The sequence below is a fragment of the Tauraco erythrolophus genome, chromosome 9, assembly GCF_009769465.1.
Source record: "Tauraco erythrolophus isolate bTauEry1 chromosome 9, bTauEry1.pri, whole genome shotgun sequence".
In the NCBI taxonomy this organism is placed as follows: Eukaryota; Metazoa; Chordata; class Aves; order Musophagiformes; family Musophagidae; genus Tauraco; species Tauraco erythrolophus.
In genome coordinates this window covers 36,996,102-37,014,871 of record NC_141473.1, presented here as the reverse complement: position 1 = coordinate 37,014,871, position 18,770 = coordinate 36,996,102, and the positions used below count along the sequence as shown (strand labels likewise).

Here is an 18,770-nt window from a genome sequence, read left to right as displayed (position 1 = left end):
GTTTTTCAAAAAATGACACCTAGTTTTTTTAAACTAACTTAACAGCTAAGTTACTTTATCTTATTTTTTTAAATAAAAGTTAAGTAATTTGTGTAGGCCACTCACATACCAAAAGTAAGCTCCATCTAAAAAAGGGACCAAAAAGGTATGTAAGCAATAGGCAGACATTTTCAACCTGTACTCAAAGCAATTTTTATTGTTATTTACTGAAGGAACACATTCCAAGGTGATAATGTCCCTTTAAAAAACCACAAAGAATAAGGTAAGTATTTTTTGGACAACATCCTTTCCAACTTGTATTACACCATTCTGTCTTCTTCCTCTGTAAAATTCCACTGCAGTGCAATTGCATCCATTGACTTGCTCATGTTTTATTTTAAAGGGGGGAAAAAAAGTAATAAAATTTAATTCCTTCCAGTTAAATATTCTGACAGATATTTAGCACTAAAAACATACACCATAATTCAGAATACATGTTCAAAATCAGTGCAATCCATGCTCACTCAAAGCATTATCATGAATGTTAGCAGTTACTTTGCTTGGCTCTTGTTAACACGTACTTGAGCTTGACAAAAAAAGCACATTTTTAATTTCTCTAAACAGCAAAATTAGAATTGCATCCTAAAAAGGGCACCAGCACGTCTACCAAACCAACTTTATATTTTAAAGTTGTTTTTGATAAGAAAGACTACGCTTTGTGTATGTGCAGAAGAAATATTAAGAGAACACTCAAGTATGTATTTGTAGCTTTGATGGAAATGAAACTTTCACTGGTTCCAGTATGATGTTTATAAACAACCCAAAAGCTCTGGATACTGAGTCATCTCTGGCTTTTGGCTTGGCTTAAACTGAACAGAATTTACAGAGTTTAGCAGGCATCGCTCGCACTTTTCTAGCGCACACAATTACTATTGCAGTGTTTAGGCGTAAACAGGCAAACAGAATCAGTCTGAGAACAAAGAAAATGCACGCAGTTATAATACTCACTTAGCACTGTATATTATTCTGAGTCTCCCACAGTCTTACCTTTTTTTTTTTCTCTTTTTAAAAAAAAATCTCCAACAATGCAGCAAACATCTGCAGCAATCTAAATGGTAGCCCTGGCTCCACAGAATCTAGTAGAAAGACTATGGACTGTACTCCTCCATCAGCTGTATCTTGATCTGTGGGAGGTTTCCTTACTGGTGCCATTGTTGTCTACACCTGATAACTGTAGACTTCCCTGACAATACCATGCTCTATTCAGCTGCCCCATTCTTCTGAGCTCTGTGTTAATGAACTTGCACATGACTGCAAACATTCCCCCACTGTTAAGAAGAAGTGCATCACACTGCCCAAATTGAGTGAGAACACTGCTAAGTGGCTCAAAGGAAAACTACAGTAAGTGAAGCTGGGAGTATAATATGTCTTTTCAAATATAGGCAAACGGATTTTTAAGTATGAATCCCTTCTATATAGACTTTCTATTAGCAGGAATAAAATTCAAGAATTGTCTGCTTAACTGGGAAAAACACAATACAAACAGTAAGAAAAAACCACAAGTATATTCCTTCCTTAGTATCCATTACTGTGAGCTCACAGAGACTCTTTCTTCAATGAGCGTTTGCTTGCTAGAAGTGATGAATATTTCAGATGTTCTTTCAAAATAAACATGGAGAACCTAATACAGTATTTATGGCACAGAAGAATTTCCTAAATGACTCCCTCCTACAATAACCAGATAGGAGCACTAAAACACAAGTGTGGAAAATGACAAGTAGTAAACAAAAGTTACAGTATAACAGTACATAACTTTTAATCTTAATGTTCATATCTGTCCAATCTGTTTTCAACAGGAAAGCATTGCTTATTTTCACCCTGTACAGAAGAATTCATAAATACGTGGGTCCCAAGAAGCACAATTAGAAAGAGCACTAGCCCTCCAAGTAAATAAATGTGCGTCTATAAAACTCAGAAGGAGGAGAGAAATATTACCTCCATGTGTTATTGGAAGAGAGACCTACGAATCCTCCTTTAAGGAAGTTTACAATACTATTTGAAGCAAAACACAAAGGAAAAAAATTCTATTAAAATTTTCAAAGTGTCACTGCTCAGATGCTCTCGAACAGTACCGATCATCAAATTAAAAGCTGAAGTTATAATTCAGCAGATACAACAATACCATCTTACACGGCAATCCCACCAATAACAGAAGCCAGGTTAGAGAGAGTCATATACTAGAATGTCAAATCTCTAACAGTGCCCTTGTAAAGAAGTCTGCAAAATACGTAGCTTTTTCTAAGTTTACTGCAGCTGAGACACATGAAACCTAACTTAAGACGACCAGCCTCCCTCCTCCCCTCCAAAAAACAATGGAAAACCACCCCATCCTAGATGTTTCATGAGATGTCTTCAGGGGTACCATACCTTACTTGGCGCATGCAAGTGAATAAACTCTTACGAAATACAATTCAGCACCACACGACAAATACTACAAAACACAAAAGAACGGTGCCTAAAACCAAAGAGGAAACACTGCGGAATCAATTCAGCAAAGGAAAAGTCAAATCAGAAATAAACACAAATCCAATGACTAACATATGAGACTACGCACACACGAAAACAGGCAAGTCTTTCCATTTAAGAGCCAAGGGAAAAAACTTCTTCAGAAGGCTTTTTGGAAAGGAGAGGAACAACAGCATCATACTACATAGCAACCTGCCCTGCCATTAAATCAGAAACAGTGGTAAAATGAACTCAAAGAGAAAAATCTGAAGACCCACTACAACCGCCTACTGTAGACCCATGCAACATACCCATCTATCACCAAAAAAAAGATTTTTACACTTTGACAGAACAGGTGTCATCCAATTACACATTACAAAGCTGAATGACTCAGTTACAGACAGCTCTTATTTCGCACACTACTACCGACTTAAGTGCACAAAACATAGAATGAACAAACATTAAAGTCTTAACTACACCTATGTGCTACATCACAAGAGCAGCAGTAATTAAAATGAATAATTAAAAGCATATCCATGACAATAAAAAAATGCTCATTTCTAATGGATAAATTTATTTAGTGAAAGAAAAAAGCACTTGCTAGAGGTGTACAATCACAATCACTGTTAGCACACAGGGAGGAGGTTTGCACAACTACTCCCACCTGAAAAGACAGGCACCCTTGAGGCTGGACATACTTGCAAGTCAAATAAGGTTATTTGCTCCTTGCTTAATCTTCAATTCTAACTTTGCTTTGTCTTACAAAATTACAACTTCTTAAAACAAGTTTCTCTAACAGTGAAGACAAAACTGATAAGAAAATGGGATGCTTTCAAATAAAATTACACAACACACGTTCAGCATTTATCAATTCCACTATGTCAAGTAACTTCTGAAATTTTCATTTACTGAAGCAACACTAAACTATCTTATATTACATTTAGCTGGTGTAAGAGAAAAGTTCTACAAAGTAAGTTTAACAACATTATTTTTTTCTCATTTTCCTTAGCTTCATCTCGCATGTACCATCCATCTTACTTACACCATCCATCCTCCAACGTGTTAGTTTCAAACAACAGAATTAGTGACTTATTTCTATTAAAAACACTCTAAAGACTAACAGAAAGACACACTATCAATGTGGTACCTGTTACTTTTTAAAAAAAACGTTAGCCATGCATGTAGTAAGCCTGTATTTTGTTATAAAAACTAAACCACTTCCATTTGAAACACCAATCTTTTGTTACTATGAAAGATAGCCATCTTAAAAATCTGGAAGAAACGTGTGACCACGTGAAACTGAAGGCTGCTGTAAGTTTACTGAATTTTCAGTTTCACTTGAGGTGTTCTGAAGTTTAAAGAAAAAAGGAAATCAAAACTGCGGTAATGTACGCATAAAATTTCCACTTTTGTTATTTTGGTTTGCATTTTAACATTGACTTCCTGTGCTGAATTTCAGATGCCATAAAATCTGTATACTAAATACCCCACCGACATCCAACTGTTACCTTTGGAAGTATTAAACTAGGAATAGAGGAAATTAAAGTGAATCTACAATGCAATGAAAAGCAAACTTTTCGGTCTGCAGATGTGTGCAGAAAGATTCAAATATGTATACAACATGCTGGAGAAAAAGAGGCGAAAAAGAACACGTTCTGTGCTTTTAAAATTAGCTAATCTCCTGAATAGCTGGAAAGCGCCGCTTCCCAGAAATTAACCCTTTGGTTTCCTAATCTATATGACAAGAAAATGCCGCTTAAAAATGGGAGGGGGTAAATATTAAAGCAATCATCGGTTACCTTTAAAACTCTTTGCTTCCTCCTCTGAGGCCTTTTGTTTTCAGTTAGGACCTAAAAAAACATCAAATTGCAGAATAAGTTGTGGTCACAAAGGCAGACACCTCCGATTTTATTATCGAACTGCAATATTTCTTAGATACCCGGAATGCTTTACATGCGGCACTTGAGAGGGCTGACGGCGGCTCTACGCGGCCCCTCCGCCGCCACCCCGACACACGGCGCCGCCGGAGACGGCCGAGGGGAGAGGCCCCGCCGCCCCCCTGCAGCCGGCCTCGCTGGTGCCCCGCATTCCTCACAGCGGCGCCCACGAGGCGGCCATCTTGCTTCCTGCCGCAGCGGCGCCCTCCTCCAGGCGGCGTCGCGGGCGCGAGCCTCGTGCGCCTCGCCGGCGCGCGCCGCGCCGCGCCCCGCTCCCCCCCACCCCCGCCCGCCTCTGCGCGCCCGCGCGGCGAGCACGCCGCCGGCGCGAGGCGCCGCGGGCCCGCCCCAGCCAATCGGGCGGCCGCGGCCCGCAGCGCCCCCCGCGGCCTCCCCCCCGCGCTCGCGCCGGCCCTGCCCAAACAAAGGGTCTCCTGTGCGGGCGCCGCAGCGGCCGCCCGCAAGAGGCGGCACGGACCCGCCGCGCGGGCGGATGCGGAGCCGGCCCCGCCGCGCGCACAGGCGCGCGCACGGCCCGGGCGGCCTGGAATTGGGGGGGCGGGGGGGGGGGGGCAGCACCCTCCCGGGGTCTTTCAGCTCTGCAAGGGCTGCTGCACGCGGGGTCAGGCGAGGACACGGGCCCGTGCACACGCACGCACACGCAGAGATGCACGCGTGCGCGCACCGGCCTGCGCGTGTGCACGCGCAGGTGGGCACTGGACAGGGCCCGACGCCCCGCGTGGTGCAAGCAACAGGGTGCCCCCACCTCTGCCCCCGCGTCGTGGGGCAAGAGCAGCAGCCACGGAGCACGCACGGGGCTGAGCACCCTGCGGGCTCTGCTGGAACCGTTTCCCCTCACATTCCGGCTCATCCTGGAAAGCGTGGAAATCGACGCTCAACTGGAGGAGGCTGCACCTTTCTTGCTGTGCACCTGCCTTCACACGCTGCCCCAAGCCAAGGGAACCAGCTGCTGCATGGCACCAGCCCCCTCCAAAAACTCCACCTGGGAGCAGGAGCCCAGCACCCACCAGACCCAAAAGCCGGCAGGCCCTGCTGTGTGCAACCCACACCGCCCCGCTGCAGGTTATCCATCTTCATCACTTCCTGCAGTCCTAACAAAGTATCCGCTGCAAAATTACAATGGGAACAGGCCGCCACGTAAACATGAAACGCAATATTCCCACATCTCCACCTGCTCAAAATACTCATCCCGATGGAAGGATGGCGGGGCCACAGCTGTACCTTCACCCCAAGCCCCCACGTACCACACAGACTTACTAACCCCGCACAACAAACGAGTAACGATGTATCTAACACACCACCAGTCACCAAAGCCCCTACTGAAACCATTTGCAATTGACATCTACACCAGAAAGTTGGCCATAGGTTTATGCACTACACATGAAAAAACAGCAAGAACATCCTTTCAGCAGCCACAGATCACAATTCAAAACTATTTTCTTTATCTACTGCTAAATTACAAGTGTAACTCCTGTCCCGTTATTGGTGCAAGTCAGTTAAGTAGTGCAAATGCTCAGATGTGGCCCCACAACTCATTCTGCAGTCTATCAAGCAAGCAAGAGAAAGCTGATGCTCATTTTTGTTGTCTGATGCTACCTTGTATTTAAGCTCCTCATTTGTTGCACCACAGTATCAATTAAATAGGTTTTAGGATCAGGTGAAATAAAAGTACTTTTTTTTTTTGGCATGTTTTCCTAAAATACCACAAGTCTGCAAAGGTCTTTAAGCGTAATACAACCAGGAAAGGCACATACAGTTGGTGATGTAATTCTTCCTCACAGATCTGGCTACTTAAGATGTCTAGAAAAAAAATATTTTAAAAAAAAGTATTTATTTTGTTTGCTTAGAAACCTAAGACCCCATATGCTGATTCAGTCCCCGAGTTGTTGCATGTGCTGGACAGCACTTGGGCAGCCTCCCCTCCTGTTAGGATGGGTCCTCATACACCAGGAAGGAAAGGAATTTCTTCAAACAAAAATTTCTCCGTAAAAGCTGTAAGAACTGCCACGGAAAATTAGGAGCAGTGAAGAGGCCACTTTTTAAATGCACCCTCTGAAATTAAATAGGCTCCAAATGAATCCATTTCCCTGTAATTTAGGCCACATTATAGTCCACACCCAGGATCAGAGAGAACAGCAAACAAGTGTGAGCTAGAATTATTTCACACACCCACAGAGAACGCGTGTGTAAAATAAGAGCAAACTGCAGGACTCCAACTCTCTGCCCTGCATCCACCGCGCAGACTGTACACAGCTTTGCTCATCCTTGCCACACACGTCACCAAACCCCTCTGGCCCATGGGCAATCCCCCTGCATAACTCTCAAGTATCACAGTCAAGAGGAGTGTTTACACATGCTCATTTTAAAATTTAACTGGCATAAGTATTTCTGGAGCCTACTGTAAAATAAATACCATAAAGTCTAAATTTCTTGATTATAACTGGGTCTGGCTAGAAAATAAGAATTCCATTCTGCTTTTTGGTTTTTGTGTTTGTTTTTTTTTTTTTTGAGATTTCAACATTTGGTTGTGTTCCAAAAGCAGAGCAAACCTTTTAAAAATTCAAGAGGAGACAGATGGGACGTGGGAGACCAAAGTTCAAGCCCCTGGTCTCAAAACACCCTAACCACCGAGCAGCTCTGATAATTCTCTCCCCCTTTCTAAGTTTTAAGCAGAAATTTCATTTGGAACCTTGAGAAACTTTCTCCCAAAAATAGTAACATCGAGACAGATAGTAGCTGTGGAAGCTTTCTGTTAAATCAGCATTTTCCATTCAAGAAATGGCTTACTGGAAAGTTCCCAACCAACTCTAATTGCAGCATCCTTTTTAAATATGTCTGGGTTTTCGGCAGCATGTTAAAAACCCGCAAGTGAGCAGGCCCTTATTGTTATTTAATATTTCCATGCTACTCAAATTACAGGTATTAAATAAGACATCTCGAGACACCTTGGTCAACCCAGTGACCTTACAGTCAGTGACCTGATTTTTTCCAGCTTGTAGACTCCAGGGCCCGCTCAACCATGAGCGGTCCCTTGCCTAACACAAACTAAAATTTGTCCTCGGCAGATGCCTTCAGCCCAAGAGGGCTCCCTGCCAGGCAGGACCCTAGAACGTAGGCACCTTGGCAAGCCCTTGGAGATGAGGGCTCCCTGCAGCTGCTGGTTTCACAGCAGCTCTACAGTAGCCCAGTACGTTTACGGCCTTTTGGGCAAGAGGAGCTCCAGTGGCATGTGATGAAACCCTGCAAGCTCACCCCGGTAACTGGAGGGGCGCAGCTTGGCACCTTTCTGGGCCAGGGCTGGGCGACAGCTATGCCCAGGAAAGCACTGGCCAGCATGGAGCCAGATCTGAGACAAGCCCGCTCACCCAGGCAGAGCCCACCACACCACCGAGTACAACCACTGTGCACCGCAGTCCGCTCGACCGATGACTGCAAGCACCCAGAAGGCAGCGTTTTCATCACGAGCGTGTGCTGCTACCTCTGCAACACCTGCCTGTGCAAAATGGGAATCCTTTTTCCAAGGAGAAAATAAAATAAACAACAGACCTTCCCTATCTACATGCTGGTTTTCAAGCCTACGAAATCCTCGTCCCACAGGGCAACACATTCACACAGCCTCGACACGTGTGACAGTGCAATTGCAGCAAAGCAGACCACTTCTGGAAATGAAACGCGCTTTTTGGTAGAAAAAAGCTGTGAAATAGCCTTTAGTAACTCCTATGCTATTTCAGAAAATATCAGTGTTGGAAAAGACAAGTCAAAAACATGCAAGCATCACACTCGCGTGTATGTAAACTTGTCAAACCCTTTTTTCACTGTGAAGCATTCCCACGTTATTCATTCCGAACAGGACAGTAACCCAATATAAAGCCTTTTGCCCCTTCTTTTCAAAGCTTGCTTACACTTTTTATTTATCAGGCTGCCCTTCCACCAAAAAAAAAAAAATAATCAGTAAGCAAAAAAATTTTTCCCCTGCATATTTCAGAATTTTTTCTTTACCAACTCCTACCCAAGCAGCCACGGCGTGGATCCCTCAGGAAGTGAGGCATTATGTATAACAACATTGCTACGCGCAGGGGCTGTGAACCAGAGCCCACAATGCTTTATCCAGACTGTCACGGCTTCATGTCCCTGCAAAACCCATTACATCCAACAAGGTAAAGTATCACTGAAGGTTTATGCGGATGTTATTTTTAAGTGACATTTTTCGAGTTCAATATAGTTTTCAAATCTTTATCTGGATTATGTGTGAATTAATGAAAGTAACAGTCAGGTAACTAATACCAGCTCCAAACGTGCAACCGATACTCTCCGAGGGTTGAATGCTTGTGCACGCATGGACATGTGTGTTGGAATACGCACTTCAGCCTACATTCAGAGCTTCGACCAGCCAGGCCTTACACCCTACAGCTGCAAATCCACATAAGTTCCTCAGGAAAATCAACACTTTTTTAAACAGCACACATGGATGCCCAATCCCTGCACTGGGTATCCTACAGCTACTTAACGTACAGACTTCCCATTGATTTCATTGTGACTTTTGCATTGTTTAGTTAGAACAAGAAGAGGTAATTCCGTTTAAAACTACACTCATGTACAGCATGTCTATCCCCCATACCCTCCTCCCAGTGAATCACCTCCAAAAACCACTTACATTCCACCAACACGAGAGAGAGATGCATGACTCTTCCGAACAAGGAACGCACTGAAGCCAACCTCATTTCTCTTAATTATTATGTTCACTTTCTATACCATGGACAGAGACCTACAGTTTTGGGTTTTCCCCAGCTGCCTTCTATTTGAAACACATTACTGTCACAGAAGTCCCAGCTGTTGCAGTCCCAGTCCTACCAAGTTTGGGGAAACACAATGGAACTCCCTTCCAGAGCGCTACAATCTTATCTAAAGGATAGCAGCTGAACAGAGCTATACAGTGTTTCCCATCCCCCAACACCTCCTCCTGTATCTCAACATCTTTAAAGAGCTCTTGTAACATATCTACATCACAGAAATACTTGCCTCTCTCATTTTCTCAAGAGTAGGGTTTCTAGAGATTACAGATGAGGCAAGGCTTGCTTCTTGGAGTATCTGAAAAAGGCACCGGGTTTCATTCAAATACAGTTTTATAAGAAAATACCTGACGTGTTCTTGTATGACAGGAATACTTCCTTTCCGCCATGCAGCACTCTGAAACTTCATATGAAATTTAACGAGAAACGAAGGAGGCCTCTGGTGCAACTCTAAATGCATTGTACGAAATGCAACTATTTAATAAAATAAAAGCACACCAAAAAAAAAGCTGACAAAGAAAAGAATAAGTACAAGGAATCTCTCATGAAGAAAGCAAAAGGAGCACCCAGAGAGGACAAAGGTGAAGGGGCAAAGCTAATCTGCAAGGAGAAGGTCAGCCTGAGCAACAACAAAAGTAAGTTTAGCCTGGAAAACAAAGGTGGACAGAAAAGCTGGAGTGCTTCCTTTCACTGACCCTGTCTAAACCCTTTCTAAAACATGGCTTTCAGATCACTTCCTACCTCTGCTCCACCAATTCTCTCCCATAAACTTCCTCAATCTCACTGGCTACACACACAAAAGGACATTATGTCACCACTCTTTTGCTGTAAGAAGTCAGGACTAGTCTCTATCACCTCCACTGTTTTAATATATATATATATCTTAAATCATCTTATTGCTGCCCCTCACCTCACTTTTTTTTTTGGAAGAGCATTTAGGAGCAGTTGAGACACAAGGAGGTTTTTGAATGAACTCTGAGCCAAGCTGTTTAAACCTACTTCCCTAAACATTATAATTTAAAATATACTTCCCCCACAAAGGGGAATATATCATATCCCCTCACTGCTACAGGACTTTTCTAATCCTGGGTAGCACAGGACAGAGCCGTGAGCTCGGGAAGTCTCCTGAGATTTCTGAAGCTGACAGGAATTTCTACCTACTGTAAGAACATGCTCTTTTAATGAAACTGCTGTCAAGAAAGGTTTTGCGGGTGCACTCTCCCCAGCTTGAACTTATCCACTCAGAGTACACGCTGGTGCAGAGACTTGAACCTGAGTTTCCCACATCCCAAGGCAAATGTCCCAGTGACTTAACTACTGAGACAGCGTCTCCCCCTCCGTGGCTCAGATACTACTGGATCACACGAAGCACAACACTTCCAGCAGGACATGGTGGCACAGAGGCTAACGCTGCAACTCAGAGGCCAGGGAGTTCAGTTGGGATGTGGGAAATCTATGTTCAACTCCCTACTTACCTGATTTAAAGCCTCATCGTGAACTGAAATCTCTCAGAAGGTCAGTGCTGTTATCACAGGGGCATACAGACTGTCTTTTCCCCTCCTCTTTGTTCCAAAAGTAATGACCTGGGTTACAAAAGGCTGATGGATCAGAAAAATGAGTAAGAAACACAGAGAAAGAAAGTATGTGTGGAGGATGTGGTAAAAGACAAAGGGAGACAGGCAGGAGAAGTGAAATGAGAGAAACAGAAAAACAGACAATTAGAAAGGCAGAGAGATGAGAAAGGGGAAAACGCAGCTATTTGGTCCTGAAGTTTATAATTTTATTTCCACCAAATCTGTCATCACAAGCAAATTACTTCAACTGAAGAGCAAACAACCTCCCTTCCTTTGCTTTTTAGCCTGAAGTATTTTGAAATACACTGTCCCTAATAATTCACAGTCTCTTAAGACTACACTCATTCTCCCCCCTCCTCACATTTTGCACTTCAATCTTTCTCACCTCTTCATGCCTCGATTAATTCATTGTTTTGGCCTCTGGAACACAGAGTTAAAGCCATACTTACCTCTGATTTTTTGCATTTACACAGCAGGAACAAGAATACCTCCAGATCACTACAATCTACAGCTCTATAGATGACAAGAGAAAGTTACTATACAACCTGTTAGCTCCAACAGTAACCCTAAGCTCTCTGAAGCTGTACAGTGACCAACATTTCCTTTTGCAGAATTTTAAGATGTATGCTCAAGCCTCAAAAGAGTGACTTAATTTGCAACTTCTTTGGCTTACCTCGAAAGGTAGCATGATTGGCGGTGGTGGCTTTTTCAGTTCTTCACATTTTCTCTTTTTACATATCCGGTGACTAGTTTTGCGTTTCCTGCAACAGCTGCATTCTTCACAATTTGTTTTCCGCAGACAAGGCTCACAGACTCCACAACGCCTTCGTTTCTTCTTCTCTAGCATAGGGAGCAGAGATGAATAAGGAACAGGGTAATCACCAGCTGGATTTTTAAGAGAGGATGGCCCTGAGGCCTCAACTGCTTCAGTGCTGTCGCTCACGTTGTCCTGAACCAAATTCAAGCTTACTCCGACACTTCCCAGCTGTGATGAATAATCATTATGCTGCAGTCTTGAGTCAGCTGGCAAATCTGCATTTATGGCTTTTTCTGAGGCAAGAGCAGAGATTTCCATGCTTGAAGGCAACTCTGAAACAAAACCTTCAGAGAACTGTCCACAGCTTTCACCAGAGATTTTATCAACTGTGCTTTCTTCTAAATCTGGAGATAAAGTGGGGACATAACTTGAATTCAAAATTAATGTCTCTGCATTGATACATTTAACAAGCTGTTCAATGTCCTCCACTTCAATATTGTTTAAAGAGGTATCGGAAACTGGTTCACATACTGCAAATACGGTTTTTGAGTCAGATTCTGAATTCTCTCTTGTACAGCTCAAATCCAAATTTGAGTCAAGTTCTTTGTGAACAGGCACAAAATCCACAACCAGTTTCATGTGGGATTCTGCAAGTGAGCTTGCACCTTCAAAATGTAAAAGCAAATTTGATTCAGCGGCAGCTGCAGAGCTGGAATTTGAGCCAATGTCTTTATTCTCAGACTCTAAATCCCAGCCTGCCTTCAAGCAGGACTCTGCAAGTGAGCTTGCATCTTCTAATAAATGTTCGTGTGAGTTCAACTCAGAGGTAACTATAGGTGCAGAATTCGAGTCTTGTTCTTCACTAGGTAGCACCAGGTCCGACTCTGCTTTGATGTGGGATTTGGCAAGCGGGACCAACTCTTCTAACGGTACTGCTGAGCTGAGGTGTGAGGTATTGACAGAACCGGAGTCAGGTTCTTTACTGTTAGGCACCAGATCGAAGGGAGTCTCCGCACACACCTTCGAGTTTGATTCAGAGGTGATTATGGAGGCAGAAGGAGAAGATGGAAGCACAAGCGCAGCTTCTTCCACGAACGCTTCAGCCAAATTAGCCGTAACAAAATTGCTGGGTGTCTGCTCACAGGGCAGGTCTTCATGCTTGCATTTCACCTCTGACGCTTCTGTATCACCATCAGCTACCCGACTGCTTGGAACGGAGTCATTTGTTTCAGGAACTTCTACCTCTTTGTCCTGACCAACACATGTGGTAGCAGGCTCTTCACCTACACTACATGGAGTATCTTCTATGGGCAGAGGAGCTAACTCATTTTGTGCTAAATCTTGTTTCAAAACTTTTTCACCTGCTTCAATGTTTTTTTCTTCTACTACTGCCAGGGCTTCTTGTTCATGTTTTTCCTTTGCTTCTAGCCTTTTTTGTGCTGCAACTTTCCTGGGTTTTGCAATTGTTGGAGTTTGGGACAATCTACGGGAGAATGATCGGTTACGGAGAGACATTGTAAAGCCATTGATGTTGAAAGAATCCTGGTTATGAAAGAGGATATTGTCAGCTTTCTCCAAACTCACCCAAGATGCTCCAGACAAGGTTCTGGTTATACTGCTCCTGAGAAGTCTACCTGAAGAGCTCATGATTGGTTTCTTTTCTTGCTGTTTTTTCTTAACATCTTTTTCTTGCGCTGGCTTTTTGCTTTTTCCAGAACTAATAGCTTTTGTGGAAGTCTTTGTGGTTTTCTTTCTCACTTGACTAGATTTCTTTTTGCCCTGGTTAGTTTTCCTTTTGCCTAACTCTTCTTTTTTGACTAATCTGGAAGGCCTTGCGTGGTGAGCCATGTCTGCGGAGTAGCAGAAATGTTAAGAGGAGAGATGGAAAAGAATCATGAGCTCTTGAGAGAACTTTTCAATAGAAAACTGCATACTCCCATTGCTGCTCTCTGTGGTGATACAGCATTAACTCTGAAACAGAAAAAGACAGAAAACAGCATTAGTATAATTCTAATTAATGAAGGGTGCACATATACTAAACTAACCGTTTTTTAATATTTAAAAATACACAGGTAGAATTAGAAATACTAGTATTGGATGTTATGCTCAACTAACACAAAAGCTTTGAAAATATTAGTATATTGCGAAATGGAAAGCTTGTCTAAACGCCTGTAACACAAATGAAGAAGCAAACAGAGCTCAACTGACCAGGCGACATCGTATATTTACTGTTTTATGTCAGTTCTAAGAAGCTGGAATTTTCTCAACCTTATTAGCGGTTCATTAACAACCCATTCCCTTGAGTAAGAGCAGGTAAAGTTTACATCCATAGCTTCATGTCCAACTATCTATCACTGTAAAGATGCTCAGGAAAAAAAAAGAACAAAGCTGAGTTTATTGTGTGTGCATACACTCGTACACCATCACCAGGGCATCTCTCATTCTTTTACCACCCGTTGGCTGCCCAACACGGTGCAATTCCAGGTAAACTGGGAGAAGTTACTAGCTCCTTGAAGATGTCTAACTTGTAGTGTTACTCACAGGGGAACTGGACCAGGGAAAAAAATGCCTTTCCCAGTGTTATCTCCCGGGACAACATACCAGCACACTGTATTACATTGAGAGCCTTGAATCTGTCCTGTCTTGCTGCACCAAACTTTTTATGCAGGCAGTCATCTCTGCTTCATCATTATGACTATGAACATATTTGCCTTCAACAAAATACCACACATTTGTTCTAAGCTTTTGTCCCCAAAGACAAGAGACGCGTAAGTCCCTCAACTCCCCAAACACAGTTCAGTCATCTCAGAAGATACAACAGATTCTTCATGCTCCAAATCAATTTCCTTCAAGGTGGGTTTGGGTTTTTCAAGTGTAAAGCAATTCTCATAAGTACACAGTTTTTAAGTATGTGGTGCTTTTAAGCATCTGTGGAAGGCTTTGAAAGCTTTATTTAGCTGTTTGAATAGATCAGATGGGTAAACAAGGGCATCCTAAAAATGGGAGCAGTCAAAGCCAGAGCAAGAGGCTCCGTAGTCTCAGGCAGCAGGGTGCCTATCCTACATCATCACTCCATTGAATCCCTTAAGCCCAAATGATGATTAACCCTTAAAATGATCCGAAGGCTGGAGCACCTCTCCTGTGAAGACAGGCTGAGAGAGTTGGTTGAGGCTGTTCAGTCTGGAGAGGAGAAGGCTCCAGGGTGATCTTCTAGCAGCCTTCCAGTACCTAAAGGGGCTACAAGAAAACTGGAGAGGGACTTTTTACAAAGGTATATAGTGATAAGACAAGGGGCAATGACTTTAAACTGAGAGAAGAGAGATTTCGATTAGATCTAAGGAAGAAATATTTTACATTGAGGGTGGTGAGGCACTGGAACAGGTTGCCCACAGAAGTTGTGGCTGCTCCATCACTGGAACCGTTCAAGGCCAGGTTGGATGAGGCTTTGGGCAACCTGATGTAGTGGAAGGTGTCCCTGCCAATGGCCGGGGGGTTGAAACTAGATGATCTTGAAGGTCCCATCCCTTCCAACCCAAACCATTCTGTGATTCTACGAAATCAAGCCAGTTGAACCTCACTGATGAGAAGAGGGAAAGAAAAGGAAGGACAAAAAGCACGGGGATGATGTCTAAAATCCTGACCTCTAAAGGATGTTAAAAAAAGGAATCCTGGCTTCTGAAGGAAGTAGAAAAGGGAAGAAGGGTGCTACCGAGCTCCTGACACTACCACCACCACCTGAAGAGGCTGGTGAGGCAGAGTGCAGTCTCCTTCCCATAACCTCAACCCCACCTTGAAGCCAGCAGGCTGAGCTTACAGAGGCTGCGCTTACCCACAGCCTGGTCTGAGCTCTACTGAAAGTGGGAAGAGCTACTACGCTGGTCCAGCTCAATCTGCTTAGCACCCCAGAAATACTGAATGGTACTACACCAGGTTTGACTGCTGTAGGGCAAACAAAAACGCACAGGGCATGTGAAGAGCAGACTCCATGAGCAGAACATAACCCCCAGACCACAAAAACATATCTACAGCACAAGGGGCGCAGAAAGTTTACAACCATTCTTAGAAACATAGAATGGGTTGGGTTGGAAGGGACCTCAAAGGCAACCTGTACCAGGGCCTCACCACCCTCATTGTGAAATATTTCTACCTTATATCTCATTGAAGCCTAACCTCTTTCAGTTTAAAGCCATTGCCTCTTGTCTTATCACTACATACCCTTGTAAAACTTCGCCAAGATAAGCTCATTAGCCCACTGAGGGAATGGTCTAGCACAGCCAACACGCACGGCCTCTGCGTGGGACCACCAGTTACTGCTGCTTCCCAAAAAAGCACACTGGCAGTGGGCTTGTTTCTGACTGTCTCAGGCTACCCAGCAGCCACAGTACCTACCAAAGCTAACAGTAACTCCCCAAATGCCTTTTCAGTAGCTTATTTAAAACATTTTGAAGCCTAGCTCTTGTTTGTTAAGCAGTAGTGAGCCAGCTGATCCTGCATACTACAACACATAAACCAAGTATCTTACCAAAACACACTGTGATTATTCTGTATCATGTCTTATTACATATCAGATTAACATTAAGACAGTTTTTCCACACACTCCAATACCATTTTAGGGCCAGCATTGCTGTAGAAAACCAGGCTAAACAAACTTGTAAGGTCAGATCAAAACATAATGCCCAGCAAACATACAATAAACAAGCTAACAGCATCTGTGCTCCATCACAGCAAAACATCCAACCTGGAGAGACTAAATAGACATGCAGTTCTGTATAACGGCGGGTAATGCTTCAAAGACCACAGAAGAGATGTGAACAGCTCCTGCAGAAGCATTCTGTAAAAGGTGGGTCAGACACTGAAATAGCAAAATAAATACAAAGCTGAAATGAAGGTAATCTGAGTGCTTTCCTCCCCCTACCCTTCTCTGGAGAAGAGTGCATCAACAGACATGGCCATTACTACTCACTCCATGCACTGTCAAAGAGGGCATCAGCACGTCCACGAAATGGTTGTTGGCAGTTTGCAAAAAGCTTCCCCACAGTTTCTTCCCCACGGTTTTGACAGAGACTGGCCTCCTGGTTCCAAAGGATAGCCTGGAGGGCTGCAAAACCAGTTGGAAGCAAGCAGCAGGCAGTGTATCTACAGCCATTAGCAGCTGGTGCTACATAACAGTGGCAGGAGAGGAAATGCGAGCTACTTTCAGAAACTACAGCCAGGGGAGCAGGAAAGAAAGCAAGCAAACAAGAGCCAGGCAATGTGGGAACGTGTGAATCAGGAGTGTAACTGAAGAGATAAAGTTTTATTCTCTTTATCAGCCCTGAAACAGAAGCAGAATGACAAGGGAAAACAGGGGATCTGGAGTGGAAACAGAGACTGGATTTCTGAAGATATCGAATTTGTATAATGCTTTCCTCATTACTTCTCTACATAAGCAGTTGCCACTGCTGTTGTGAAAGTTTAGAAAGCATGATCACCAAAATTATCAATTAGAAGCTTCATTTGTAACGATTTTGTAATATTTTTTCAAATCATCATTAAAATTACATGATAGTATGTCTTTACCTGCATTTGGAAACTGCAACATGGTTGCTTCAGGACTAAAGAAGCAAAATCATCCTGGGTGGTTTGCTTTGTTTTTTTTTTCCTTTTAATACAGAAAAATATACCTGTCTGGCAAGAATGCAGAAAAGTATCAAAGCCCAAGCATTGCTTCTTTTCAGGGCCAAAATTAGAGGCTATGCACATTGAGTGGTTGAAGACTTCCCTTTTTCCTGGTAAACAAACACTGATATTTGTAGGAAATTGACTGGCATTTAAATGCTACGTTAAAGAAGATGGCAAAAGCTACTAGTATTTGTCTTGCTCAGAGATGATAATACAGGGGCACAAGAACAGCAAGAGTTTTATCCACTTTGTTTCAATTTTGTCACTAGAGTGAATTCAGGTGTTTCAGAAGAGATCTGAGCAACAGATCCCTAAAGGAAAAATTTAGTTATTTATTTTCAATTAATACTTGACTTCAGTTATATTTGTCTGGGACTCTGAGCACCTGATCCTCAAGGTGACTAGAGGCTCTTGGGAGAAATGCCTCAGCAAGAGATCTTTGCTTTGCTTAAGGAAAGCCCATAGTCTTGATGAATACTAGTTCAACATTGATAACCTTAACTGTTAGATAAAAACTAACACTTTTTAAACAAAATGTCTAAGAAAACTAAATTACACTGTTACTGCTTTGTTTACTCTTTCGCATTTAGGACCAAGATATTAGGTAGCTACAAGCTCAGTAATTCAAGTTTTGTTTTCTGTAACAGGAGGGAATATTTTACCTACCCTTTTCTATTTAAAGCACTGGTAATGACTCTGTTGATGCCTGCAGCAGTTGCAAATTGCCTCCTGTCGCTTCTTAAGGACAACAAATGGCTGTATTGTATTGGTCACATTTCATAGCTAGAAATTAATTATATTTCCAAAATATCTATGTGGACTTAGCAGGATTATCAAACATAAACCTCATGAGGCAACCTGATAACTTGGTAGTTTTCCATCATCCTGGAGAGAAATGAACTTACTTCAACGCTCTCTTCGGAAAGCCAAATCAGGTAGGACCTACCACACCCTCCCTGAGAGCAGAGGACAGGCATCTCTATGAAGTAAAATGGATAATAGGTACAGGAGGGTTTGCAGGGAACTGCCCTAGATAATAACAGTGCATCCCGAAGCTGTTCGTTACTTGAGCTGACTTATCTCTTCTAATTCATGTGCAAAGCTGAAAGCTGGTTTTAAGGCCAGTTGCTTAAGTTTTGCTCATTCACACTAATAAGTCTGGAGCAATCCCACTGACTGCTATAATCCTCAACAAACACTGCTAAAAAGCTAATCAAAGGCTAAATCTTTTAGTCCTGTCTTGGTCAAAATTCCAAACAATTATGAGAATTTTGCCTACCAAGTAATGGGGGAATTTAACCCCATAATGCTGGAATGCTTCCAGGATTAAAAAAAACCCAAACAAACAAAACCCACAAACCACACAACCAACCTTGCTTTTCTTATTTACTTTCATTTTACATAAAAGGATAAAATAATAAAGCAAGTTTTCCTTTTAGAGATAATGTCCATCAAGATTCTGTTCCATAACTTGATTCTTGTTGAAAGATGAAGGGGGAAAGATTAAAAGATGTGTCGTCATAAAATGGTGGCAGCTTTTTTATGG

The 18,770-nt window shown here is 42.8% G+C and overlaps 1 protein-coding gene across 2 annotated transcripts in view; it reads right to left on the bottom strand.

Moving 5' to 3' along the window:
• Positions 1-13,411, bottom strand: part of TET1 (tet methylcytosine dioxygenase 1) — a 59,553-nt gene extending 46,142 nt beyond the window's left edge. For both annotated transcript variants that reach the window (XM_086616213.1, XM_086616212.1), the window contains exons 1-2: positions 11,480-13,411; positions 4,284-4,334 (exon numbers count right to left, since the gene is read on the bottom strand). In XM_086616213.1, the coding sequence (XP_086472339.1) occupies positions 4,284-4,334; positions 11,480-13,411 (1,983 nt within the window). The remainder of the gene's footprint in view (positions 1-4,283; positions 4,335-11,479) is intronic.
• Positions 13,412-18,770: the final 5,359 nt, after the last annotated feature.